A 26,804-nucleotide genomic window follows, 5' to 3' on the forward strand; every position below is an offset into this window, starting at 1 on the left:
AAAATACTAGGAAACAGAATCCAACAGCACATTAAAAGGATCATACACCACAATCAAGTGGGATTTATCCCAGGGATGCAAGGATTCTTCAGTATACGCAAACCAGTCACTGTGATACACCACACTAACAAATCAAGGAATAAAAACCATATGATCATCTCAATAGATGCAGAAAAAGCTTTTGACAAAATTCAACACTCATTTACGATAAAAACCCTCCAGAAAATGGGCATAAAGGGAACCTACCTCAACATAATAAGGGCCATATATGACAAACCCACAGCAAGCATCATACTCAATGGTGAAAAACTGAAAGCATTTCCTCTAAGATCAGGAACAAGACAAGGATGTCCATTCTCACCACTGTTATTCAACATAGTTTTGGAAGTCCTAGCCACAGCAATCAGAGAAGAAAAAGAAATAAAAGGAATCCAAATTGGAAAAGAAGTAGTAAAACTGTCACTGTTTGCCAATGACATGATACTAAACATAGAAAATCCTAAAGGTGCCACCAGAAAACTACTAGAACTAATCAATGAATTTCATAGGGTTGCAGGATACAAAATTAATGCACAGAAATCTCTGGCATTCCTATACACCAACAATGAAAAATCAGAAAGAGAAATTAAGGAAACACTCCCATTTTACCATTGCAACAAAAAGAATAAAATACCTAGGAAAAATCCTGCCTAAGGAGGCAAAAGACTTGTACTCAGAAAACTATAAAACAGTGGTGAAAGAAGTCAAAGATGACAAACAGATGGAATATACCATGTTCTTGGATTGGAAGAATCAATATTGTGAAAATGACTATACTACCCAAAGCAATCTACAGATTCAATGCCATCCCTATCAAACTACCAGTGACATTCTTCACAGAATTAGAACAAAAAATTTTACAATTCGTATGGAAACACAAAAGACCCCGAATAGCCAAAGCAATATTGAGAAAGAAAAATGGAACTGGAGGAATCAGGCTCCCTGACTTCAAACTATACCACAAAGCTACAGTAATCAAGACAGTATGGTACTGGCACAGAAACAGAAATATAGATCATTGGTACAGGATAGAAAGCCCAGAGATAAACCCACACACATATGGTCACCTTATCTTTGATAAAGGAGGCAGGAATGTACAGTGGAGAAAGGACAGCCTCTTCAGTAAGTGGTGCTGGGAAAACTGGGCAGCTACATGTAAAAGAATGGAATTAGAACACTCCCGAACACCATACACAAGAATAAACTCCAAATGGATTAAAGACTTAAATGTAAGACCAGACACTATAAAACTCTTAGAGGAAAACATAGGAAAAACACTTGTTGACATAAATTACAGCAAGATCTTTTTTGACCCACCTCCTAGAGTAATGGAAATAAAAACAAAAATAAACAAATGGGACCTAATGAAACTTAAAAGCTTTTGCACAGCAAAGGAAACCATAAACAAGACGAAAAGACAACCCTCAGAATGGGAGAAAATATTTGCAAATGAAACAATGGACAAAGGATTAATCTCCAAAATATACAAACAGCTCATGGAGCTCAGTATCAGAAAAACAAACAACCCAATCCAAAAATGGGCAGAAGACCTAAATAGACATTTCACCAAGGAAGACATACAGATGGCCAACAGGCACATGAAAAGATGCTCATCATCACTAATTATTAGAGAAATGCAAATCAAAACTACAATGAGATATCCCCTCATGCCGGTTAGAATGGCCATTATCAAAAAATCTAGAAACAATAAATGCTGGAAAGGGTGTGGTGAAAAGGGAACCCTCCTGCACTGTTGGTGGGAATGTAAATTGATATAACCACTACGGAAAACAGTATGGAGGTTCCTTAAAAAACTGAAAATAGAACTACCATATGACCCAGCAATGCCACTACTGGGCATATACCCTGAGAAAACCATAATTCCAGAAGAGACATGTACCACAGTGTTCATTGCAGCACTATTTACAATAGCCAGGACTTAGAACCAACCTAAATGTCCATCGACAGATGAATAGATAAAGAAGATGTGGCACATATATACAATGGATATTTCTCAGCCATAAAAAGAAACAAAATTGAGTTATTTGTAGTGAGGTGGATGGACCTAGAGTCTGTCATACAGAGTGAAGTAAGTCAGAAAGAGAAAAACAAATACCGTATGCTAATGCATATATATGGAATCTTAAAAAAAAAAAAAAGTACTGATGAACCTAGTTGCAGGGCAGGAATAAAGAGGTAGACATAGAAAATGGACTTGAGGACATGGGGTGGGAGGTGAAGCTGGGGCGAAGTGAGAGTAGCATCAACATATATACACTATCGAATGTAAAATAGTTGTCTGGCGGGAAGCAGCAGCCTAGCACAGGGAGATCGGCTCCGTGCTTTGCAATGTCCCTAGAGGGGTGGGATAGGGAGGATGGGAGGGAGGCTCAAGAGAAAGGGGATATGAGGACATGTATATGCACGTGGAAGATTTGCTTTGTTGTGCAACAGAAACTAACAGTATTGTGAAGCAATTATACTCCAATAAAGATCTATTTAAAAAAAAGTATATGAGAACATGATTTGATAAAGGATAGGATTATGTATATTTTTCTTTTTAAATTATTGTTTTTGCAGTGAACAATTCTTCAGCACTTTTCAGCATGTATTAAAGTATATAACATCTCTGAAACAAGATCAGAGGACCTCAAATAAATGTGATAAACTAAACAATAATAATGACAACCACAGCAGCAGTGCCTGTCTGTGTCACACCCTGGCACAAGCAGGGACTTCCCCCTGTCATCCTCCTCTCCCCTTCCCTACCACAGTCCTTGGCGCACATTGGGCAGGTAGCACTGAGCTTTCACAGGTGAGGAAAGTGAGGCTCAGAGAGGCCAAATGCCTTTCTCTGGGCCCCACTGATGCTGAGGCAGAAAGCAGGAGCTTGGGTCTAGGTCTCTGAACTCCTAATGCCAGGTAGTTTCCTCTGGTGGATGGCAGGTCCTTGGTGCTGGCACTAATGGGCAGACCCCACTGGTCACCCTGGACCAGTGGGTTGCAGCCTTGGCCTCTCATCAGAATCACCTGTGGGGTTTTTAACACCAACGAGCCTGGGGCCTCACCTGAGACACTGAGTCAGCACCCGCCCCATGGGTCTGGGCTCCCTGGGGATTGTGATGAGTGACCAGATTGGGAGCCTTTGTGCCCCTAGTGCTGAAGCCTCAGCAGGAGGGGAAGGAGGAGGGAGAGGTGGAGTTGAGCGTGTAAGGCAGGGAGAGGGTGTCAGATTAGGAGCCGCAGATCAGCTGCCAGTCAGCTGAACCTCTTTGGCTCGCCCGGCATCCCTTTTCCAGCTCTGCCTCCCCTCTACCTCTGGAGTGTTCTTCCAGTTAATTAAAAGAAATACTTCTGAATTAAAGGAAGACCATTGGGGGGGAATATTTTGTTTCATTTTGTCACCTTTAAGATTGATTTGCATAAATGTGTATTGCTCTTGCATGTGCCAGGCTTTGTGAATGCATGTGAGTTGAGAACCTTTGCACATTTGATTTGAAGGTTATTTTGTTGCGATGTTTGGTGAAAACTGTCATAAACAGCTTGACTCCCAGTGTATCCCAGTTCAGCCGAGTAGCTCATTAAACTCATCAGTGTTGTCTTTTTAATTCTTATTGCTTCACGTGAAGTGAAACAACTACCACTTCCAAATGGAGATGTTTTGTTCCTTGGCTTCTATGTTGGTGTCTGGACAGAAATTAGCAGTGAGTTCAGTGTCCCGTATTGAGTTCTCTGGAGGGGATAGAAGACAAGATTTTCTTTGAAAAAAGAAGTGTTCTGGGGCTTCCCTGGTGGCACAGTGGTTGAGAGTCCGCCTGCCGATGCAGGGGACACAGGTTCGTGCCCCGGACTGGGAAGATCCCACGTGCCGCGGAGCGGCTAGGCCCGTGAGCCATGGCTGCTGAGCCTGCGCGTCCGGAGCCTGTGCTCCGCGACGGGAGAAGCCACAGCAGTGAGAGGCCCGCGTACCGCAAAAAAAAAAAAAAAAAGTGTTCTTTCCCCTACAACTGCCTTTTCTTGGACAGTAATTCAGATTTAAGGTTTCTCGCATTCATTTGGAAATAGGTATGATATAAATAATAAACAAATAAGCATATAATTCATTTCAGTAATTTCCCTGAAGAAGAGCAAACTTATTTGAGAGTTATGTGCTCCTACAGTGAAAATCAAATTGGGGTGTATGTGTATGTGTCTGTCTTTAATTAATTTAGTTATCTGAGTTGGAATTTGATGAGGCAGAGCCTTACTGGGAGGACTGATTTCTTGCCTTTCTTTATGTACTCCTGTACTTGACCCCTTTTTGTGTTTCCCTGCAGTGACTGGTACTACGCAAGGAGCCCCTTTCTGAAGCCAAAGCTGAGCTCTGACATCGTGGGCCAACTCTACGAGCTGACCGACATCCAGTTTGACCTGGCATCGAGGGGCTATGACCTGGATGCTGCCTGGCCGACGTTTGCCAGGTACCTTGAAGAATTAATTGCTTGGTTGAAAAGAGCGGAAAGAGATGTTTGAAGTTTTGAAGCTTGCCACCAGTCTACTCAAAGCAGTTTTGCTCATGCAGTAAATTACCTGTAGCTTTGCAACTCTTATCCTTGCTAATTTTACAGACTTGGTTGAATCGTGACTAGCGATAGCATCTGGAGGCTCCAACCTTAAACTAACCTAACTGGCCAGGTGGCATGAGTCAGTGGAGACGCATATGTGAAACCCAAGGTTTTCAGATGTGTTAAGGGGCTTGGTGTGGGAGCAAGCGGGGAGCAAGTGGGCTTTTCCCCAATATGTTCTCATAGATACAGTTATCGTGGAGGCCAGTAAGAGAGGGAGCAGTACCAGTACTCACACACTGTCTAACTGCATCCTCACAACTGTTCCAGGAGCAAGGTGCTGAGGAAACAGGCTCAGAGAGTGGAGGGACTTGCCTAGATTCACATAGCTGGCAGGCAGCAGGGCCAGGGTACTAGACTTGAGTTAAACTCAAGTCCAGCATTCTTTGTTTTGTTTTGCTTTCTGTTAATAAGGTGGTGTTTTGTTTTGGGTTTTTTCCAATTTTTGTATTTCTTATTAGGGACTTCTTTCTATGGAGGAAAAAATACTGACTATAATGGAACCCATTTGCCAACCACCAGGATTTAAGAGCTAACATTTTTGCCATATTTACTTCGTGTCATTTTTAGAAGTGTTCAATTTTAAAATCATTTCAGACTTACAGAAAAGTTGTAAAAATAGTACACGGTACTCATTCACGTTGATTCCCCAGTTATCAGTATTTTACTACAAACGTTTTAATCATTCTTTCTCTCTCTATTCTCTTTGTTTTTTTTTTCCGGCCGTGCCACGTGGCATGTGGGATCTTAGTTCCCCCACCAGGGATTGAACCTGCGCCTCCTGCAGTGGAAGCGTGGAGTCTTAACCACTGAACCGCCAGGGAATTTCTTATCGTTCTTTATCTTTATGTAAACATGTTGGTTTATTTCCTGCACCATTTGAGTACAAGTTACAGACCTGATTCCCCTTTACTTCTAAGTACTTCATCGTGTATTTCCTAAAATCAGGGACATCCTTTCCTAAAGTCAGGGATATCTATATAACCTCAGTTCAATTGTTAAAATCACAGAACATTGATACAATACTGCTGTCTAATCTACAGACTGTGTTCAAATTTTAAGAATTACACCAGACATGTCTTTTATAATCCAGGATCACATGTCAGTGAATTGTTGGGTCTCCCTAGTCCTTGTTCATTTGGAACAGTTTCTTCTCTTTGCACAGACATTTTTGAAAAGTACAGGCCAGTTATTTTGTAAAATGTTCCTTAATTTGAGTTTGTCTAGTGTTTTCTCATTATTGGATTCAGATTAAGCATTTTTGGCAGAAATACCTGAGGTGTTGTGTCCTCAGCACGTTGTACCCAGAGACACAGGATGTTGGTTTGTTTCATTACTTACAAGGTTAACCATGATCATTTGGTTAAGGTGGTGTTAGCCAGGTTTCTCCTAAAGTTACTGTTTCTCTGTTTGTAATTAATATGTATCTTATGGGAAGACATTTTGAAACTAGGTTTTTTGTTGGTTTTTTTTTTTTGGCGGGTACGCGGGCCTCTCACTGTTGCGGCCTCTCCTGTTGCGGAGCACAGGCTCCGGACACGCGGGCTCAGCGGCCATGGCTCACGGGCCCAGCCGCTCCACGGCATGTGGGATCTTCCCGGACCGGGGCATGAACCCGTGTCCCCTGCATCGGCAGGCGGACTCTCAACCACTGCGCCACCAGGGAAGCCTGAGACTAGGTTTTTATCCTGTTTCTTTTAAATCTCCCTCCTGTTAGTTTTAGCATCTGGTAACTCTTTCCTGAATCAGTTACTATCATGGTTACCAGAGTGATTTTCTGACTCCATCATTCCTTCTACACTAATAGTTGGCATTCTATTGTAAGGAAGATCTTTTCCTTCTTCCCCATCTATTTATTCATTTATAGCAGTATTGACTCGTGGATTCTTATTTTTTTCAATAGGTTATATTCTGTCACTGTAATTATTTTAAACCTTAAGGTGCCTTATATTTGGCCAGTCAAAGTCCCTTCAAGCTGGTTCTTGTGGGATTTTTTTGTTATGTCTGATACCTTTTTTTTTAAAGAAATAAAATATTATAGATCCCAATAAAGCCCCACCCCACGGCCATCCTTTCTCCTTTTCTCCCTTTCTAGAAGTAATTACAACCCTGTAGTTAATGCATGTCATTCCCAAATATTTTGTGTTTCACTACATGTGCCTGTAAATATTATGTATGTATAGTTGTATTTTATATATATATTTTTAATTTGCTACATTGATTGAATCATGAGATGGCTATACTTTTGAAGGTTGCTTTTTTCATTCCACATTGTTTTGAGATTTTTATCTGTGTTTGTACAGGGAGTTCTATAGATGTGGAGTAGGGCTGGCAAACCACGGCCCACAGGGCCATGTGTAACACACCTTCATTTACCTATTGTCTATGGCTGCTTTCATGCTACAGTGGCAGAGTTGAATTGTGACAGAGCCCGTAAGGCTTGCCAACCGAAAATATTCACTATCTGGCCCTTTACAAAAAAAGATTGCCAACCTGTGGCATAGAGTATTCCATTGTGTGAGTAAACAATTTATCTGTTTCTCTAGTGATGTGGAGTTAGAAAGGTTCTGCTTTTTCCACCACGACAGTGCTGCCAGGAGCATCCCCACACGTCACCTTATGCACATATGTGACTGTCTTTCAGGTAGATACTGAGAAGTGCAGTTGTTGGGTTGTGGAGACTAACAAGGTTTAAAATGCAATAATTGCAGATTAAGGAGAAGATTCTGGTCGTTAAGTAAAAGTGTGTTTCGTTTGCAATGACTAGCGCCATCAAATAGAACTTTCTGCAGTGAGGGAAATGTCGTGTGTGAACCGGAAGAGGTCTTCCAGCCACATTACTCGTGTAACATAACGTAAAGCAGTGACCTCAAGGCCTGAAGCACAGCGTGACCTTTATTTACCAGACTGACTGTTGTTGGTTCCTCCCTGGTAGACAAGTTATAGCTGGCATCGAAGGTTCTAGGAAAACTTAAACTAAAAACTGGGAAATACTATGTTCACTTCGTTCCTTTTTGGCAGTGAGAGCAAAGCCATCATGCTTAGACTTCAACAGCGGGGTCCAGCTGCTACGACCAACCTGAATGTGTTCTTTGGTGGAAATTGTTGGATTTTGCCTTCTTACTGAACCTGGGAGGGCACTGCCGCTACCACCACCTGGTTGTCTAGTGACAACCAAGGCCTCCCCGAGTGTGTGTGTATGTGTGTGTGTTCCCTGCTCTGATGCAAGCATGTCTGTTTTGTGGCCCCGCAGGAGGACCCTGGGCACTGGCTCTTCTGCTTACCTTTGGAGACCCCCCAGCCGAAGCTCCAGCATGAGCAGTTTGGTGAGCAGCTACCTGCAGGTAATGACAAGAAGGCTGGGGACTCCCTCTCTGTCATGTCAACCAGGGCATGTTCTTGCCCCTCCCAGCTCAGGGGGATGTTCTCAGATGCCTGGTGTTCCAACCGGAGCGATATAACCCCTCAGTCCTACCCACTGTTTCCTCGAGTCCAGGTTTTTATAACCAAAAGGAATTTAGGCCTTTTAAAAACTAAATTCTTTTAAAAGGTTTTTAAAGTGTTTCAGAAGAAGTGGTTTGGCACTGTGATTAAAAGTGGCAAGGTCAAATCCTGACTGTCACTTGCCCCCTGTGTGACCCTGGGAAGGTGACTTACCCTGTCGAAACTTGAGCTCTCTCATCTGTACAATCTCATACCAGCCTGTAAGGTGGTTGTAGGGAGTAAATGAGGGCACACACGCACAGTGCTTAAGGACTTGGCACAGGCTAGCGCTCAGTAAACGTTAGTGCGTCAGGTCAGTTTCATTAATTTTGTTAGAAATGTGAATGTATCGTATAGTTTAATGGAAAAGAACACTGAAATTAATCAGCAAAGCAAAATAAGACTAATCAGTATAAGTAGCATTTTTACCCTATTTTGTGATTTAATTGCAACAGGAATTGTGGGTAGGGTGCAATGGGGAAGCAGTAGTTTACATGTAACATCATTTCTCTAAGAGCCAGCATCCATTATGTTACCAAAGCTACAGGAGGCTGAATGGGAAACGCAAGTTCTGGGTCTCAGTGGAGCTCACACATGTGGCGTTGCATCATATTTTAGGATGTGCTACTGACCTCCTCTGGCATATGCTTTGAGCAAAGGGATCCCAGTCCTTTGAATAGCTCGATAGACTAAGCTTAGGTCATGTAATTGCTGTATTTTTACTTCTGTTCTCATTAACTTCTAAAGCTTTGCCAAGCAGCAATGTAGCTTCATACCCAAGCCACTTGTTTTTCGTGTTTCCTCCTCAGACTCAGGAGATGACCTCCCACCTTGACCTGAGCAACCCCTTAAACCATGAGGCACTGGAGGGCTTTGACGAGTTGCGGCTAGAGCTGGACCAGTTGGAGGTGCGGGAGAAGCAGCTGAAGGAGCAGATGCAGCAGCGGGAAAGAGAGAACCAGGAGCTGAGGGCGGCCGTCAGCCTGCATGGAGAGCAGCTGCAGGCAGAGAGAGAGAGGGGCCGCGCCGCCGCTGAGGACAACCTTCGCCTCGCCGGTGTGGTGGCCGCGCTCCAGGAGCAGTGGGAAGTCACCCAGGCCACACAGAACACTGTGAAGGAGCTGCAGACGTGCCTGCAGGCCCTGGAGCTGGGGGCCTCGGAGAAGGAGGAGGATTACCTCTCAGCCCTGCGGCGGCTGGAGTCCCTACTGCAGCCCCTGGCTCGGGAGCTCGAGGCCACACGTGACTCCCTGGGCAGGAAGGACCAGTGCTCAGCTGATGTCCCAGACCAGCTGAGTGCAGCCGAGCAGAAGGCTGACATGGCACTGGACGCAAAGGGGCGACAAAAGCGCATCCCCAGTGACTCGCCCCTGGAGACTCAGGAGCTGGGGGAGAAGCTCCTGGAAAGGGAGAGCACCCAGCTGGAGCAGCTGGCCAAAGAGCTGCAGCTGAAGGAGGAGGCCCGGGCCAGCCTGGAGCGCCTGGTGGAGGAGATGGCCCCGCTCCGGGAAGAGCTGTCCAGGAAGGGGCAGGAGGCAGCCCAGCTCCAGCGTCAGCTGCACGAGTCGTTGGCCCACTTGAGCTCCCTGGAAGAAGAGCTTGCGGAGGGGAGGCGAGAGGAGCAGCGGCGGCAGGAGGAAAAGGGGCTGCTGGAGCAGGAGGCCAGGTCCCTGACGCGGCAGCTGCAGCTCCTGGAGACCCAGCTGGCCCAGGTGAGCCAGCACGTGAGTGACCTGGAGGAGCAGAAGAAGCAGCTCATCCAGGACAAAGACCGCCTCAGCCAGAGGGTGGGGACGCTGGAGCGACTTGCTGCGCAGTCAGGCCCAGATCTGCCTGTGGCGGCTGCAGAGCACGAGGCTCTGAGCCCCACCCTGCAGCAGGCCTGTGAGAAGCTGGAGGAGGAACAGAGGGGCCTGTGGGAGGGACAGGTGGACAATCCCAAGATGCAAGGGGCCAGCCAGGAGAAGCTCCAGCAGGCCAACAGGGAGCTGGAGAAGGAGCTGCAGAATGTGGTGGAGCGCAACCAGCTGTTGGAGGATAAGCTTCAGGCCCTGCAGGCTGACTATCAAGCGCTGCAGCAGCGGGAGGCGGCCATCCAGGGCTCCCTGGCCTCCCTGCAGTCAGAGCAGGCCAGCATCCGGCACATGGGAGACCAGATGGAGGCAAGCCTCCTGGCTGTGAAGAAGGCCAAGGAGACCATGAGGGCCCATGTGGCTGAGAAGGAGGCTGCCCTGCAAAGCAAGGAGGCCGAATGCCAACAGCTGCGGGAGCAGGTGGAGCAGTGCCGGCAGCTAGCGGAGGCCCGGGCTGGGGAGGTCAGGGCGCTTGAGGACCGGTGCCGCCAGCAGACCCAGCTGATCGAGACCCTCACGGCAGACAAAAGCCAACAGGGGTTCAACCCTCCTCAAGACCACGCGTCCCAGGAGCTAGCAGCCCAGCTGGCCCTGTCTCAGGCGCAGCTGGAGAGCCATCAGGGGGAGGCCCAGAGACTGCAGGCTGGGGTGCTGGACCTCCAGGCCAAGCTGCAGGCAGCCCTGGGTGACCGGGAGAAGGTGCAGAGCCAGCTGAGCGTGGCCGAGGCCGCTCTGAGGGAGCACAAGGCCCTCGTGCAGCAACTGAAGGAGCAGAACAAAGCCCTCACCAGGGCCCACGTTCAGGAGCTGGTGCAGTGCTCGGAGCGTGAAGGGGCGCTGCAGGAGGAGAGGGCCGGAGAGGCCCAGCGGAGGGAGGAGCTCCAAGTAGTGTGGGAGGAGCTGTCCCAGGCAACAGGCAGCTCCGAGGAGGCGCAGCTAGAACCTGCTGAGCTGCAGGAGCAGCCGCACCGGGCCAACACGGATATGGCCGAGCTCGGCATCCAGGTCTGCGCGCTGACCGCGGAGAAAGAGCCGCTGGAGGGGGCGCTGGCCCGCGCCACGCAGGAGCTCCAGGATGCCAAAGAGGCAGCCTCCAAGGAGCGGGAGGGCCTGGAACACCAAGTGGCAGGGCTGCGGCAAGAGAAGGAGAGCTTGCAGGGGAAGCTGAAGGCAGCTGAGGAGGCAGCTGGCTCACTGCCTGGCCTGCAGGCCCAGCTGGCCCAGGCCGAGCAGCAGGCCCAGAGCATCCGGGAGACTGCACGCCAGGAGCTCGACACCCTCAAGTTCCAGCTGAGCACCGAGATCATGGACTACCAGAGCAGACTTAAGGTAACCCTCACCTTGACCGTCTGAGCTGCACTTGTCTCCTGCAGCAGGGCCTGGTGGGTCCATGAGTGGTTGGGATGCACCTTGGGCCAGGTGGCACATGAGGGCCCAAGAATGTCCTGGGGGCCCAGGCCAACATGGCCTCATCCTGGTGTCATAGCTCACAGCATCCTTCTCCCTGCAGGAACATGTTAGGGACACAGCATTGGAGAGGGATGCCTTAACCCAGACGTCTAAATTTAAGGCCATTACAGACAAGTTTGGCCCACACAGAATTTTTTTTAACTTAGTAGCCAACATTTCAAGAGCAGGGTGTTTATAGATTCAGTTTTTGGACTTCTTTTGAAATCTTCGGAGTTCCTAAAGCCTGTGCTCTCATTCCTACGTGGCAGCAGTCAGCAGGAGCTGGGTGGGGACTGCCCACTTTAAGGAAGCGTGCATCCTCTGCTGTTTTCCTTGTACTCGTTTATGTACTTGTTCAGCCCCTTTTGGCATGTGAATTCCTGACTGCCTCGAGTCCTGTCCCTGGATTCTCTGTCCCTTCAGGTGCCTCCTGATAGCAGAGCAGTTGTAGGAAACCAACTCAATTCGTTTTCACAGAGCCCTTGGGATAGACAAGCTTATGAGAACAGCGTTTACCACGTGTCTTGAACTGCAGAGAAAGAGTTAAGAGTGAGGACACAGGCAGACATCTACGGGGCTTTGGCTTCTGATGTATCTGTTTGCTTCTGGGTCTGTGCACTCAGACCACTCCTGACCTCTCTCTTAGGCAACTATTGCGTTCCCACAGATGTGCCTCCCACCTTGTGTGACCCCACCCCTTGCAGTTCCATGTGGCTCATACTCCACCTTTCCTTGGCAGAAATGAAATTCTAAGTTTGGGGGCCAAGCTTAAGTCTCTTGGCTTGACGAGATTGTGTTACCAGGGAAGCCCAAAGTTTATTGAGTTTGGGAGAAAAAGAGAGAGGTAGCTTGTTTTTACCCATTTTGGGGGAGTGGGGCCGAGGGAGTCTCAGAACAAGGACCCCACTTTTCTGATCCCTTTCTCATCCTCTCCAGACCTCCAGTGAAGAATGCAGGAGCCTCAGGGGCCAGTTGGAGGAGCAAGGTCGGCAGCTACAGGCTGCCGAGGAGGCTGTGGGGAAGCTGAAGGTAAGCCTGGCCCCTGAGGCCCAGGGGAGGTGCTCCTGTGAGCCCTGAGCAGCGGCCGGCCCATCGTTCACCTGGTCATTCCACTCCCAGGTTGTGGGCCTGTCGAGGAAGGGGATGTGGCTTGGCTTTCATTGGACCATCAGAGAGGCCTCCCTGCAGGAGTTCCAGTGCCCTGGCTAAAGCTGCCGTCAGCTCACCTTTGTAGACAACCTGAGTCTCTGTCATGGCTCTTCCACTCCCTGAACACCTGGCTAGAGCTGTCAAGTGTGCTTTTCACCGCCCCTGTGTCTTATGGAAAGGAAATAAGTCATCCCTCTCTGCAGATGTTCTCCAAGTCAGTGTTTCTGACGTGAGCCAGAGCAGGGGTGGGACTGAAACCCGTTTTCATGGCAGTGACTTTTTTCAGTGACTCCTGTACCCTGCCACCCCACCTCTACCCCCACCCCGGAGATTCTGATACCTGCTGCCCCACCAGCCACCACAACAGGTTGCAGCTGATGCTTGAGGGACATAATTACAAATGGGAGTCTGTCATACTCCACACACATACTAGTTCATGGTTTCTTGAACTTAAAAACAGACAAAAGCCCCTCCTGTTAGAAGTGCGCCAGCCAGATGGGGTGGGGAACATGCCAGTCACTTGGTGGCATCTTGCATGGGCTTCTGCAACCGAGCGTCTTCTCCCTGCTGTCCTGTGCCAGGCTTCCCAGGCCGATGCGGCGGAGAAGCTGAGCTGCACCGGCAAGCACCTTGCTGAGTGCCAGGCCGCCATGCTGAGAAAGGATGAGGAGGGGGCCGCCCTGCGCCAAGACTTGGACAGGTTAGTTACACAGTCCACCCACGCGGCCATTGGGAGAGTCCTCAAGGGAGGGGGTGTTTGGTACAGTCATTTAGAAAGTCAACCACTCATATCAGGTTAAAGAAGCCCTTTTGCAAGAAAAGCCACAGACTCATAAAGTGCTTATGTCAGAAGCATGCCACGGAGAACCTTGGCAAGCTGCCTGTCACAAGCCTATAGGAGGCTGCAGAGACCCTTTCTCTTAATTCCATTGTCTTATCTCTAGCAGGGCATATTTCAGTTCAGTAACTTCATGCTTTGGTAAAACTAAAATGAAGTAAAAGCTGGGAGATAATCATGGTACTACTAACAGCAAACATTTAAGTAATGCCTAAAATGTGGCAGGTACCGTTTTAAATACTTGGTATTTATTTGCCCATTTAATCCTCCCAACGGTCCTGTGAGGATGGTATTATTATTTATCCCATTTCATAGATGAGGAAAACAAGGCTCAGAGGAGTGAAGTCACTTGCCCAGGGTCACACAGTGTGTAAGTGGTGATGACAGGATTGGAACTCAGAACATTTGGCTCCAGAGTCTTTGTCTCAACAACTACCCTAAAAAATATATAGACAGATAGTTTAGTGTTTTGTTTTGTTTTATTTTAGGGTACTGGTGTGAGAGTATTGTGTGTGCATGTTTTCCCTGCGTGTGTTTTGACTTGAGTTCTTCATTTCCTCTCTGAAATGAGAGGCTGCGGGGTTAGGTGTGAGGTTCTCGCGAGCTCATCTGAGAGTGAGTGAGCGAGCCAGGGAGCAGGATCGGCTTGTCTTCCTGGAGACTCTCTGGTGCTGTGTCTGTGGAAAGCACATCGTGCTGTCGCCCTTTCATCATAATGGGTTTTTTTTGTTTGTTTGTTTGTTTTTGCGGTACGCGGGCCTCTCACCGTTGTGGTCTCTCCCGCTGCGGAGCACAGGCTCCGGACGCGCAGGCTCAGCGGCCATGGCTCACGGGCCCAGCCGCTCCGCGGCATGTGGGATCTTCCCGGACCGGGGCACGAACCCGCATCCCCTGCATCGGCAGTTGGACTCTCAACCACTGCGCCACCAGGGAAGCTCCATCATAATTTTTTTTTAACCTTAAAGTATGGCCCTACCTGTGTCCACCCCCGAGACCTCTTCATCTTCAGGCTTGGGGGCCACCCGGAGTTGTGAGCATCATCAGCCCACTCTCTGGTGATGGGGCCAAACTGGAGTATTACAGGAGTAATACAGGTAATACAGTAATACAGTAATACAGATCCAGGAGTATTACAACAGGGGGTGCTGGGGCCTGATCGCATGTGTGCTCCCAGCAAAAACAGACACACCAAATTCTCCCGAGGCTTTAACTTTTCCACCCATCTCCTACCATCTGCTTCTAGGCCTGGGCCCAGGCTCAATGGGAGATCCAGACCACGCTGGATGTTTAGTAACCTCAATGTACATTTTTTCTCATCTGACCCTTCTCAGCTGACTCCTTACAGAGTTTGAATCCTATAGGACTCTGGCTTCCCTTAGCCAGGTGGTGTTCACGTGACAATTTAAGTAGAACCTCCGAAGTTGGTGGCATTCTTTTTAATGCTATAACTCTGTGTGTGTGTGTGTGTGTGTGTGTACCCGAGATCATTTTGGAGGACAGTGTCTAGTAAACAACAACCTCCTGACAACTTTATACTGGACATGGAAAGGCTGGATTAGATACAGATTCATTGGTCTTGCACAGCCCTCTGTTTTAATGGAGCTGTTATGAATGCCTTGCTTTATAAGGCATCCTTGGAAAACCACTGCCTTAGGGGACAGGTGAGCTGAAAGAGAAGTGGGCAAGGGCGGGAAGACAGTGGTTCATCCGGCCCCCCCGCTGCAGCTTGAGGCTCCAAAGCACCCAGAACAGGATTCCTTAGGCCTCAGCGTTGTCACGTTGAACGCCTCGCAGTGTAGATTGAGTGCCTGCCGTGTGCCCCATGCCAAGCCCCACGTGTAGAGTCCCAAAGACACATGGAAGATAGACGCTTCTCTGTGTGGTCATCTCCAGGAAGCTACGCCTCTGTTCTTTCTCTCCTGGCTCCTTTTTCCTCTTGTGTGTACTGCCATCACCAGCCCATGTACTTAACCCGTTGGGCTCCTCTCAAAACCTCAGTCTCTGCCCAAGAACCAAGTGGTACAGAGTTTGACACACGTGGGGTGCTCCTAGTGACCTGAGCTCAGCCTCCTCTCCCAAATGTGCCTTGTATTTGTCGTGAGGGGTGGTGGTGTGTGAAGAGTTTGGGTGTGTGCGGGAAGTTTCGAAGGCTTAAGAGAGTGTACAGCCTGTGAGTGGGGCTGTGCCAAGGGGCTCCCCCCATGAAGGGGAAAGCCTGGTAGGGCAGCAGGACCCCCCATTAGAGGCCTGGGTTAGCCCAGAGGCACGGGGGAAGCTGGAAGTAGTGGGTAATAAGGAAAACTTACTACTCCTCCACCAGGACCCAGAAGGAACTTGAAAAAGCCACGACAAAGATCCAGGAGTATTACAACAGACTCTGCCAGGAGGCGACAGACAGGGAAAAGAATGACCAGAAGATGCTTGCTGACCTGGATGACCTGAATAGAACGAAGAAGTTCCTGGAGGAGCGGCTGATAGAGCTGCTCAGGTGAGTATCAAACAAGGGGCCAGGGGCTGCCCCCAAGCTTGGCTTTTCTTTAAAGAAGTGCAACTGTTCTTGAAAGGACTCTTCGAGGGAAATGGGCCCCTGTCTGCTTGTGTTCTGTTGTAAGCGCCCGCACACGTGAACAGGGTCTGCTCAGGCCCTTGGCAGCCTTGCACCTGGTCCGTGTTTTCTTATTGCTATGCTGTTTTCAAAATCTCCGTGTGCTCAGCCGCAAGAGTGACAATCAAAGATGTTTAATATCCTCAGGGACTTCTCTATTCCCTTGTCCCTCTCTCGTGAGCCCTTGTCTCCTTCTCCTCCGTCCCACTCTCCCCAGCACCTGGGCCCCCAAACTCCAGTGCCTGCAGGTAGCAGACAGTGATGTAAATGTGTGAACCGGGCCAGGACGGGGCTCTGAGAAACAGGAGGACATGACCTGCTCTGCTCTTGCTGACTGTTGCCCCGCAGGCATCGAGTCCAGGGTTGCCAAGTCACCTTACTTCTTAAGAGAAGGTGGAAATCTGAATTTTTATGTGAAATTGGTCTGACTTTTAAATGTTGACAACTCATTCAAAAAGTTTTGAAAGGTTTCTGTATGGAATTATTATTATTTTTGGCTGCGCCTGGCTGCTTATGGGATCTTAGTTCCCCAACCAGGGATCAAACCCACGCCCCCTGCAGTGGAAACGCGGAGTCTTAACTACTGGACCTCCAGGAAAGTCCCGGAAATTTTCAAAAATACAAAAATAGGATAGCAAAATGCACTGCTGTGTACCTGTCACCCAGCTTCAACATTATTCAGCTCTTGACCAGTCTTGTATCATCCAAGAGTCCTACCCATTTCCCCCACCTCCTCAGATTATTTCGAAGCAAATCCCAGACATCCTGTCATTTCATCCACAAGTATCCTGATACGTACCTCTCCAACACAAGGACTCTATTTTAAACAACCACAGCATCATTACCGCGTTTGAAAATTAACTAATTCCCAATATCATCAAGTGTCTAGTCTAGTTTGAAATTTTTCTAATTGCTTTATAGGTTTTTCTAATTAGTATCTATATTAGGTCTATACATTGCATGGTGATATGTTTCTTAGATCTCTCTTACTTAGTCATGGTTCCCCCACCATCTCACTCTCTTTTTTTTTCCTTTGCAGTTTACTTTTAAAGAAAGCAGGCCATTCATCTGGTAGAGTTTCCCATAGCCTGGACTTTGCTGATTGCATGCCCATGGTGTCATTTAACATGTTCTTCCATCCTCTGTGTTTCCTATAGCCCCGAAAGTTAACAGCAGTTTTAAGGAAGGCTTTATACACATCTTCCCTGGTGCATCAGGCACATTCAGGTGCTGCCAGAGCTTCCTGAAAAGCCTGCCACTTTTTTCAGTGTGTTTGCTTCCTGTAGTGGCTGTGCTGTCTCTCTAAGGAGTGGAGGAGGTCAACATCCCATCGGATTTTCAGGCTGGAAAAGCTTGGCTCTCCTCCATTAATTGTTACTTAAACCATAAAAACATGAAGGATCCCGAGCACATTTAAGATTTGGATTCTTGGGCTCACAGCACACAGACGGTCATGTAATTGTGGCAGCACGTGACAGCTTAAACTCCCGTTGGCTACATGCACCGTCATTTAGACATCTGAGCAGCTGGTGGCCCTTGTCAGTGCCAGCAGGTCTTTGCAGTTGCCAGAGCCTTTTATGGACATCACAGACCCCCCTGTACCTTCACACAGTGTGGTGTCAGATGAGGACTTAACACGTTGGGAGGCTCCTGCTGAGTCTGGGACTGGTGTGGGGTGACAGAGGAGACCTAGACTGGGGGTTTATTTCCAAGGTAAAAGTGAATTCTCCTTGTGTTTTGGGAAATTCGGAAGCAGTCTTTTGAAATGAACCAGAGATAATTCTATTGTTTTCATGGATTCTTTCTTCTATTTTTCTAATGCGGCTTTTTCCCAGGGACAAGGATGCTCTCTGGCAGAAGTCAGACGCCCTGGAATTCCAACAGAAGCTCAGTGCTGAGGAGAGGTGGCTGGGGGACACGGAGGCGAACTACTGCTTTGACTGCAAGCGGGAGTTCAGCTGGATGGTGCGGCGGCACCACTGCAGGTCAGCAGGCGGCTTGCGGGCAGGGCCCAGCACTAGGGCAGACGCCTCTGAACGAGGACGCCGTGGCAGGCGTTGGCACCGCAGCCAACTGTCTAGGAAGAGCACGTTGCCTCTTAGTTTCGAGGGAACCAGTTGAGGAGGGTATGTTAGGCAGGGTCTCAGCAGGACACTCGGGGATCCCTGAAAGGGAAGAGAGTTTAATACAGGGGGTGTAGGCAGAGTTAAGGGGACCCACAGGGATGTAGAGCACCCAGAGACCCAACCTCTGGCCCTCTCTTGGCCTGCAGGGGTCAGAGGGGAAATGAAACCCAGAGAGAGCAGGGGCTGAGGCTTCACCAGAGGAACACAGAGCAGAGACCCCCCCACACCCCCCAGGGCCCAAAGAAGGGCAGGCAGGAATGAATCTTGAGTTGGGGTGGGGACAGATGGAGAACGGTCAGCACAGGGGGATGGGGTCTGTGGTCTCTTAGAGCCCAGCCCCCGAGGCCTAGAATGCACACCTGCATCGTTGCGTTAGGGAAGGGGGCTCGGCCTGCCTCCCAGGACCCTAGGAAGTAAACGTGTCTCCCATCAGGCTTACCAAGATGGCTTTTTTGGAATCTTATGAGATAGGCCTTCAGGCCCCACTCTAGAGTGGGGGCAGAGCCAGGTCTGACGAGCCATGTGGCGTCCAGAGCCCAGAACAGAGCCCGGTTCCGGTCCCAAGCAGGTCACTCGAGACCTCTAGTGCAGCGTCCTCAGGGCCCGTGCCTGTGCCGTCCCCAGGGTATGCGGCCACATCTTCTGTTACTACTGCTGCAACAACTACGCTGTGAGCAAGCACAGCGGCAAGAAGGAGCGCTGCTGCCAGGCCTGCTTCCAGAAGCTGAGCGAGGGCCCCGAGTCCCCCGACAGCACCAGCTCGGGCACCAGCCAGGGAGAGCCCAGCCCCGCCCGGTCACCAGCCCAGGCCGCACCCCAGGCCACCGGAGGCCAAGGTCAGGCTCCGCCACTGCCCTCGGTGTTCTCCAGGTGCCACCCTCACCGCTACCCCACTGTGGCTGCTTAGCTGGAACATGTGTAGTTCAGTGTTTTCCAAACTTAGGCACTAAAAAGGTAGTACCACCAATCTGAGACTTTCTTTCTGATGTAATTAGGATTGAAGGAGAATTGAAAAGGGAATAACTTTCTCCTGATATGATTCAGTGTTATTTAACGTGGTGTCTGTTTACTTCTCAACTCACACCACCAGTGGACCCACAGCTTTGGAAAACGCTGTCTCCCAGGGGCCCAGCCCCATATCCAGCCCTCTCCTTCAGGGTAACCAAAGGCCAGGAGTTGAGTGTGGAAACGAGCACATCCTTCCCTGTCTCCCTGTAGCTCACATTCTCTCTCGGCGGCCAAGAAGGATATATTCTCCTTCATGTCCTCTCACTCAGCTCAGTAAAAGGAAGCGGGATTTGGTTCCTGCTGCTTCTGCTCAGCACAGCCTCGCAGACCAGCCCAGGCTGCCCTCTCAGGACTGGACTGTGGGTGTCTGTTCTAAAGCACGGCCTGTACCAGGAGCCATGCGGCAGGGCCTGCTGGGAGCTTGTAACTCCCATGAACTGTTCTTCTTGCTGAGTCTTCCCCTCGCCTGGCTCACTAGTGGGTGTTCCAGTGACGACAGAGGGTGGCATGGTGCCAGCATGCTGAGGTTGCTTGTTTTGCTTTCTGACATTTCCTGTCTCCTCCTCTGTCTGTCTTACTTTCTGTCTTTTCTTCTTTCGTCTCAGGCCTGCCATCACATTTTCCATCACATGCAAGAGGCTGCTTGTTGGCGGGGTGGGGGGTGACTAGCACAGCAGCATCGCACAGCATCCTTCCTACTGGGTAGCCTGCAAAGTTGGGCACAAGTACCCTGGTCAGAAGCACAATGGCTGCTGTGCAGAGGGAGGTTCTTTTCCACCCCTCAGTGGATTGAGGTGAAAATGCAGGTCAGACAGAATCCTCCTCTCAAAGAGGCATGAGTGAGGTCTGTGTCTGCTGGAGCAAGGATTCAGCAGCACAGAAGTATTACCTTTTTGTTAGGTTCTTTCCTGATAAGGTTTTGATAGGTTTTTCTCCTTCTAAATAAAGGGCCTCAGAGAACATGTAAGAGCTTAAAACCTTTCCACACCACTGCCTAAGGGACTTCAGAGAAATCTCTTACATGGTGCATTCAGTTTCATCTGTAGTCCCTTCATCTGCTTTTCTGGAACATCCCAAGAGCCATTTCTCTCCATCTGGACAGAGTAGCTGTCGGTTGAGTGAGCACTTAGAGTGTGTCCTGGTGGCTCGTCCCATGTAGCTACACTCCCTCCCCATACTGTCCATGACTGTGCATTTCTCTTCTCTCCCGACCTGCCTCTGCACCCCAGGTGCTAACACAGACTGCCGGCCGCCAGACGATGCCGTGTTTGACATCATCACAGATGAGGAGTTGTGCCAGATACAGGAGTCCGGCTCCTCCTTGCCTGAAACACCCACCGAAACTGATTCTCTTGACCCAAACGTGGCTGAACAGTGAGTAGACATCACCTCCATTTCCTGAGTGCTCATTAAGTGCACTTATCAAAGGATTAGTTTCTTATCAAAGGATTAGGAAAGCTTGGAAGCAAGATTGGCTGTCTTTGCTTAAGGGGAGGTGCCTGCAAACAGTGCTCGGGGCAGGGTGCCCTTGAGGAGCACCAGGGCTCGAGGAGTAGTCAGTGTTGAGCCTTGTCAGAGGGTTCCTGGGCGTGTCTGTCAGCGGTCCCCCTGATTTCAGCATCTCCAGGAAGGCCTTTCTGGGCTTAGGCAACTGTATTAATCTGCTAAGGCCGCCATAACAAAATACCATAGACCAGGTGACTTAAACAACAGAAATCTATTTTCTCACAGTCCTGGGAGTGCAAGGCCAAGGCAGGTTTGGTTTCCTGAGGCCTCTCCTTGGCTTGCGGACAGCTGCTGTCTTCCTGTCTCTTCACATGGTCATGCCCGCTATGCATGTGCCACCCATGTCTCTCTGTGTTCTAATCTTTTCTTCTTATAAGGACACCAGTCAGGTTGGATTAGGGCTCGCCTTATTGGCCTCATTTTAACTAACTTACTTCTTTTAGGTCTTGTCTCCAAAAACAGTCACATTCTGAGATACTGGGCGTTAAGACATCAACATATGAATTTAAGGGGGGGACACAATTCAGCCCATGAGAGCAGTGTTTGCTGGGCTGCTGTAGCCATGCTCAGAGTAACACGCTGCTCTTTAAAAACCGTGTTCACCTTTTGGAACCACTCATCAGGCTTGGTAACGGTGCCACAAGATTAATTTCTGTTGTCTCAAGTAGACGTTTCTCTCAGAAGTCCTCTTTTTTTTTTTTTTGGCTGCGCCATGCAGCATACAGGATCTTAGTTCCCTAAGCAGGGATCGAACCCGTGCCCCCTGCAGTGGAAGTGGGGAGTCGTAACCACTGGACTGCCAGGGATGTCCACCCCAAAGTTCTAAAAGCAATAAAAATATAACCAAGTTTGTTACCCGGTGCTTTCCCCTCCCCCATCCCGTGCCTGCCCCATCACCAGTATCTTGTGCTGCTCTTAATCAGTGACCCAGACCCACCAAATGTTCCTGATGCCGCAGATGGACAGCATCAGGCACAGGGGTGTCCTTTAGAACCGGCTCTCCATTGGCCCTGTCATTTTTCTGGGCCGGCTCTTTTCCAACAAGGCCTGTGAGGAGAGTTCTGCAATGGCTAGTTTCTAAATATATGAAGTAACTGCACAAAGTGCTATTGTATTAAAGTGTCAGGAGTTTAAGCCAGGGGACCCTTGGGAAAAGTCAAGTTCCCCTACATGGCAGCCTTGCTCGGTGTTTCTCAGCCCCTGGGGTCTGGCTTAACTGCAGTTCCTACAGCAAAGCACTGCCTGTTTAGAAGCTCAAGGGAGAATTGACATGGCTCCTGTGTCCAGACGTTCGTTGACTCACTTTCCATCCAGTTAGGGAGTTCTGTGATGCTCTTGCCGACTTGTATTGAGACCTCTGTTCCTCTATTCCTGCCCAGAGTTCAGAGGAAGGGCTGTCAGGTTTATCATCCAGGATTTCTGCTGCATGGGAGGAGATGCACTTAATCTTCGGAAGGTTCTCAGCACAGGAGATTTTAGGCTCAGGTGTATGTCTCCATACTCTTCTGTTCTCTTGCTTGAAGGTGACTGACCTTGCCTCTTGGATAAAGCCAGCCCATCACCCAACCCAAGAAAGCCTCTGCTCACTGTGACCATGGGCCCTTTCTTTTCCTTCTGAAGCCTTTCCTGGCTGCGTGAGCCTGCAGCGTTCTCCCCAACCCCCATGGTTCAGTGGTCCCCAGGGCACGTTCTCTTGCATTTGCAGTAAGCCATACTCATGCCGTCATCACCTGGCAACTCTTCACTGACTGTGCCTCAACTGCTGGCCAGGTGGGTAGGTGGGTAGGGGGTCTGGGGAGCAGGACCGGAAGCTCAGGGCCTGGGAGGATGACCTTGGGCTGTCACCTGCATGAGAAAGTGCCGCGCTGCAGCTCCCTCTTCCCTTCACCTTTCGCCTTCCCCTTTCTCAGTAGGAGCAAAAGCAGAAGATCTTCTGACTGCTGACAAATAAGTGTGTTTTGGGTCATGGGGAATCAGGAAGCGCTCCAAGGAAAGGAAACTGCCAGCGTGCTGGCCTGCGGCCTGCGGAGGAGATCCAGGGCTAATGCATGGGCCTGCAGTCCCCATGCGTCCTCTGTTTGGGTGAAGGGCCAGCCCTCCAAGTCAGTTCAGGGCCTGCCTTGTCTCACACCTTCCTTGTGAGTTAGCCAGAGACGGACCCCCGTGTCTCTGGTGGCTTTTTCTTATGTTCTTTTTCTTCCTAAGCTTAGGACCAATCAAAACCACCAGGAGTCTGAGGAGCTCCGACGGGTTTGGTGGGGTGGGGAGTGTGAGGGGTTGGTATAGAGCCTGGGTTTGTGTATGCATCCCTGCCGAGACACTGAGAGAAAGAAATCAGCAAGTCCAAAGGAAGAAGTGGTCCAGGAGGGGTTAAAGGCTGTGAAAGCCCTGATGTGGGGGGAGGAGGCTGCCTGGAGGCAGTGTCTGTCGAGCACTTTCCCTGTGTAGCAGCTTTTGCACGTGACCTCACTTAGTCCCTGCCCAACCCTTCAAAGAGTAGGGATTATGGTCCCCATTTTACAGGTCAAGGTACTGAAGCTCAGGAGGCCAGGTAACTTGCTCAGGGTCAGGGGGCTGTAAGTGTCGGCATTGAGCTTTGTGCCCAGAACCCCTCCCTCCAGTCCACAGGCCCGAGATTCATTTTGAAGAGTACAGCCCTCTCCTCCTGGTCCCGTTTCCCTATCTTCACATCAAGCACCTGCCCACCTTCCCTGCCTCTTTGTCCACTCCTACCACCCCCCACACACACATTCTCAGGACAAACACAGTTGTCTGCCTTGGCCCTCCTGGCCGTGATGGGACAGGAACAGGTCCCAGAATCCAGCTCTCGGGGAGAGCCGGCAGGATCCCGCAGATCCCTAGGCAGCCTCCCAGAGGCCCCTGCACGTGGCTCAGGAGCACAGCCCACCTCAGGTGGAGGGGAGATATTCTCCAGAGCCCTGCAGCTGTGCACACCCCTCCCAACTGTGACCCAGGCCCACCCTCAGCCGTCTCCCTGACCAGGTGCCCAGCTCTTCTCAGGACCGAGGCAGGCAGAGGAGGAAAGAAACTCTGTCCTCCAGCAACAAGCCTGGCCTTGGGTCCCTTGGCCTCTGCTCTGCTTCCAGCAGCCATTCCCTCCTCCAGGCCCGGCCTCCCTTCTCAAGCAGACTGTGCCCATGAAGAACTTGAGGTCCAGAGTCAGACACTCCTGGTCTGCTGCCTCCAGGTTCCCTGGCTTTGAGCACCACAGGCCCCAAACTCAGTTCCCTCCCTCATACAGAAGAGACAGGGACGGCACCTCTAGGGTTGTTAGGAGGATGAGATGGAAATGATGTGGAAAGCCTTCCATGGAATTGCGTGGTTTTGGTGATGTTTCCCCTGAACTGTGAGGTCAAGGGCCACACTGTGATGTCTGCTGCCACGGGCTTGGTTCCTTACATCTTGTAGCTCAGTTGTGTTCGCCAGCGAAAATCCCACCAGATGCCCAGATGATACTGAGCTCAAACTCACGCACGGAGACTGTCCCTGACCCACAGAGCATCTTTGCCGGTACTTGCTTTAGAACAAGTGCTCTGTGGTCAGAGCGCTCCGGCAATTTGTGGCAGGTTTATCACCAACCAGGAGATACGATACCTGGTATCTCAAACCGAGAACAGGATATGGTGATAACAGTTAAGGTTAGAAAGCCACTTTGTGCTTGGGTTAACCTAGCATCTCCGCCTTCAGACAAGTACAGAGTTGTCAGGTACCCCGGGCCATCTTAGCCAACGTTTGGGGGAAGAGAAAGAGGTTATTCACCGGGGTTCCAGCCCTAGCTCTGCTGTGTGAGCTTTGGCAGGTAGTAATGTCTCTGAACTAGTTTCCTCATCTGGAAAACAGGGATGATAGTACCAGGTGTCCTACCAAACGGCATTGGGAGTTACTGTGGACCACAAAGGACTGGGCCTGTGGAAGGGGTGCTGCGCTGAGAGAACGAGGCTAGAGCCAGCGCCCCGGCCACTCCTGGGCCCTGTGCTCTTTGCTCCGCCTCCACCCCTTCAGTACGGGCAGCTTCTGTTTTTTCTCTCCTGCAGCACCATTTCCTCAGTCCAGAATGCTCACTGAGAATCCCGGGCTTCTGGCTCCAGGTAGCCCCTGGAATCAGGTTCACCCTGTGTTCACCACATCTCAGACAGTGTGGCCGTCATGGTCTCTAACCGCCCCACCCCCGGCCTGTAAGTGCAGAGAACCTGGTCGGGGAGGACACCCTGAGGCCGCACGTGTGGCCAACTGGACTCACCCAGGGTCCACACCCAGCCTGACCCCCTCCCGCCAGTTTCCCCCACACCCCAGGCTGCTTACGTCAAGCACTGGTGCGTGGGAGCAGAGGGGAGAGCAAGGGGAGGAGGGCGGGGCTGAGCTTGTGCTCCCTGGGGCTGTCCCGTGGATGAGTGAAGTCGAGAGTGAAAGCCTTGTTTGGGCTGTGCCCGTGTCTGTTGCCCATAATGGTGTGTACCCAGGAGGGGTTTGGGAAAAAGATCTCTACTCCCAAGTGTGAGCAGGTGAGGGCCCAGAGAGTAGGGCCAATGAGTGACTGGGGAGGCAGAGAAGGTGAAAGAAGATTCAGCTGCTGTGCTTTTCCTCAGGACAGGCAGGCAGGTTCTCCTAAGCTGTGGAAGGGCCAGTGCAAAACCTTTCTGCAAGGAGGCTGGAGAGAGGGCATCTAATAGGCCTGGGATGGGGCACGGCCTGATGGGTGCCTGGTCTCCTTTGACTCAGCCAGGCAGGCACCGTTCAACAACAGTGGTCCCAGCAGCCGCCCCTCTGTTGCCGTGACCAGCAGCCCCCAGCGTGGCTTGGAGTGCACTGTCCGTGCCTCACAGCGCTCCTGGAAGGAGGGCCGTTGTCAGCTTGGGGTGTGGATGGTGAAATGGGCTTGAGGAGGCTGCGGCGTTTGTCCCAGGATGGACAGATGTGGAGCTCTCTCCGGGGCAGTGACTGAGTCACCCCAGAGCCCTGCTTTTCCCATCCCAGCACACTGCTTTCCTCCGTGGGGACACATGGAGAGGCCGCAGGGCCCCTGGCTCCCCGACTCTTCACTCCCTCCTTCCCAGTTAGGGCCTCTGCCTCTTGTTTTGGGACATTGTTGGGGAGGCCAGGGGCTCGTGGTCCCTCTACCGGAAGTGCTTGACATTAAGGTGACAGCACAGAGGAGGGTGACCAAAACTCCCCCTCTGAAGCCAACGTAAACAAGTTGAAAGTCAGCCTTGTCACCACGAAAAGGGCAGGTTTTGGTGTTCGAGGAGTGCTGGGTAGTCCATGCGGCCTGAGCACAGTAAAGCCGCTCTCCCCGTGGGTGCATTTAGGCACGTTTATGAAACGGTCGGTGGCCCTGTGGGCCCTGCAAGGCCGGCCTGTGCGCAGCTGGACTGTGCCGTGCGCCTCTGGAAGGCACGAAGCCGACCCTGCCCCGCCCTGCCAGTGCACAGAGAAAGGCAGGCGGCTCACGTTTTGTGTGGCTGGTTCTTGAGAGAATAACAACTACCGCCATTTTGGGGGCCCTTCCTCCCACAAATGCAAACCGTGCTAAGTGTTTGTGTGCACCCTCTCCAGTCCTCACACGCCTGCCCTGAGAGATGGTACTGTTATGCTCTACGTTTCACCAAAGCGGAAATGATTAAGAGATTACCAGCTGGTCTTACCCACTCGTGACTCGGGTCTGTCCAAGCTGCGAAACCTCACTGTTCGGCCCTTTCTGGCCCACCTCCCTGAGCGCTCTTAGCTGTTGTCAACAGGTTCTCCATATTTCAGTGAGTGATTTTGTGACATGTGAGCCAAAAAGGCCACTTTTAAGCCTGTTGAGCAGGTTGCTGGGATCTAATAAACATGCTAAAACTCTGCCTCATTCCGTGACCACATCTCAGAGGTAACAAACGCACCTCTCGTTCTGGGCAGGAGGTTGAAGTCACAGTTGTTATCATTGGTGTATTGATAGAGCAGTGCCCTGAAGGTTGACAGTTTTAACTTATTTCCTGTGCTCTGAGCCCACAAGTGATCACTTTTGGTATATTCAGGAATACCACAGTAAGGTGGAATGTGCCTAAGGATAAAAGTAGTTTGGAGACTTTCAAAAAGTTTTATTTCTCAGTCATGAAAATCATGCTGTTTGAGATGTGTGTGTGT

General features: G+C 50.3%; 1 protein-coding gene across 2 annotated transcripts in view; it reads left to right on the top strand.

Moving 5' to 3' along the window:
• FYCO1 (FYVE and coiled-coil domain autophagy adaptor 1) overlaps nt 1-26,804 on the top strand; it is a gene marked incomplete at its 3' end in the record, with an annotated part of 83,695 nt that overhangs the window by 23,589 nt on the left and 33,302 nt on the right. For both annotated transcript variants that reach the window (XM_082848548.1, XM_082848547.1), the window contains exons 6-14: nt 4,356-4,499; nt 7,897-7,987; nt 8,936-11,308; nt 12,365-12,457; nt 13,159-13,277; nt 15,736-15,903; nt 17,856-18,005; nt 18,771-18,982; nt 20,384-20,528. In XM_082848548.1, coding sequence (XP_082704674.1) covers nt 4,356-4,499; nt 7,897-7,987; nt 8,936-11,308; nt 12,365-12,457; nt 13,159-13,277; nt 15,736-15,903; nt 17,856-18,005; nt 18,771-18,982; nt 20,384-20,528 — 3,495 coding nt within the window. The remainder of the gene's footprint in view (nt 1-4,355; nt 4,500-7,896; nt 7,988-8,935; nt 11,309-12,364; nt 12,458-13,158; nt 13,278-15,735; nt 15,904-17,855; nt 18,006-18,770; nt 18,983-20,383; nt 20,529-26,804) is intronic.

Source organism: Leucopleurus acutus (genome assembly GCF_964270905.1).
Source record: "Leucopleurus acutus genome assembly, chromosome: 10".
NCBI lineage: Eukaryota > Metazoa > Chordata > Mammalia > Artiodactyla > Delphinidae > Leucopleurus > Leucopleurus acutus.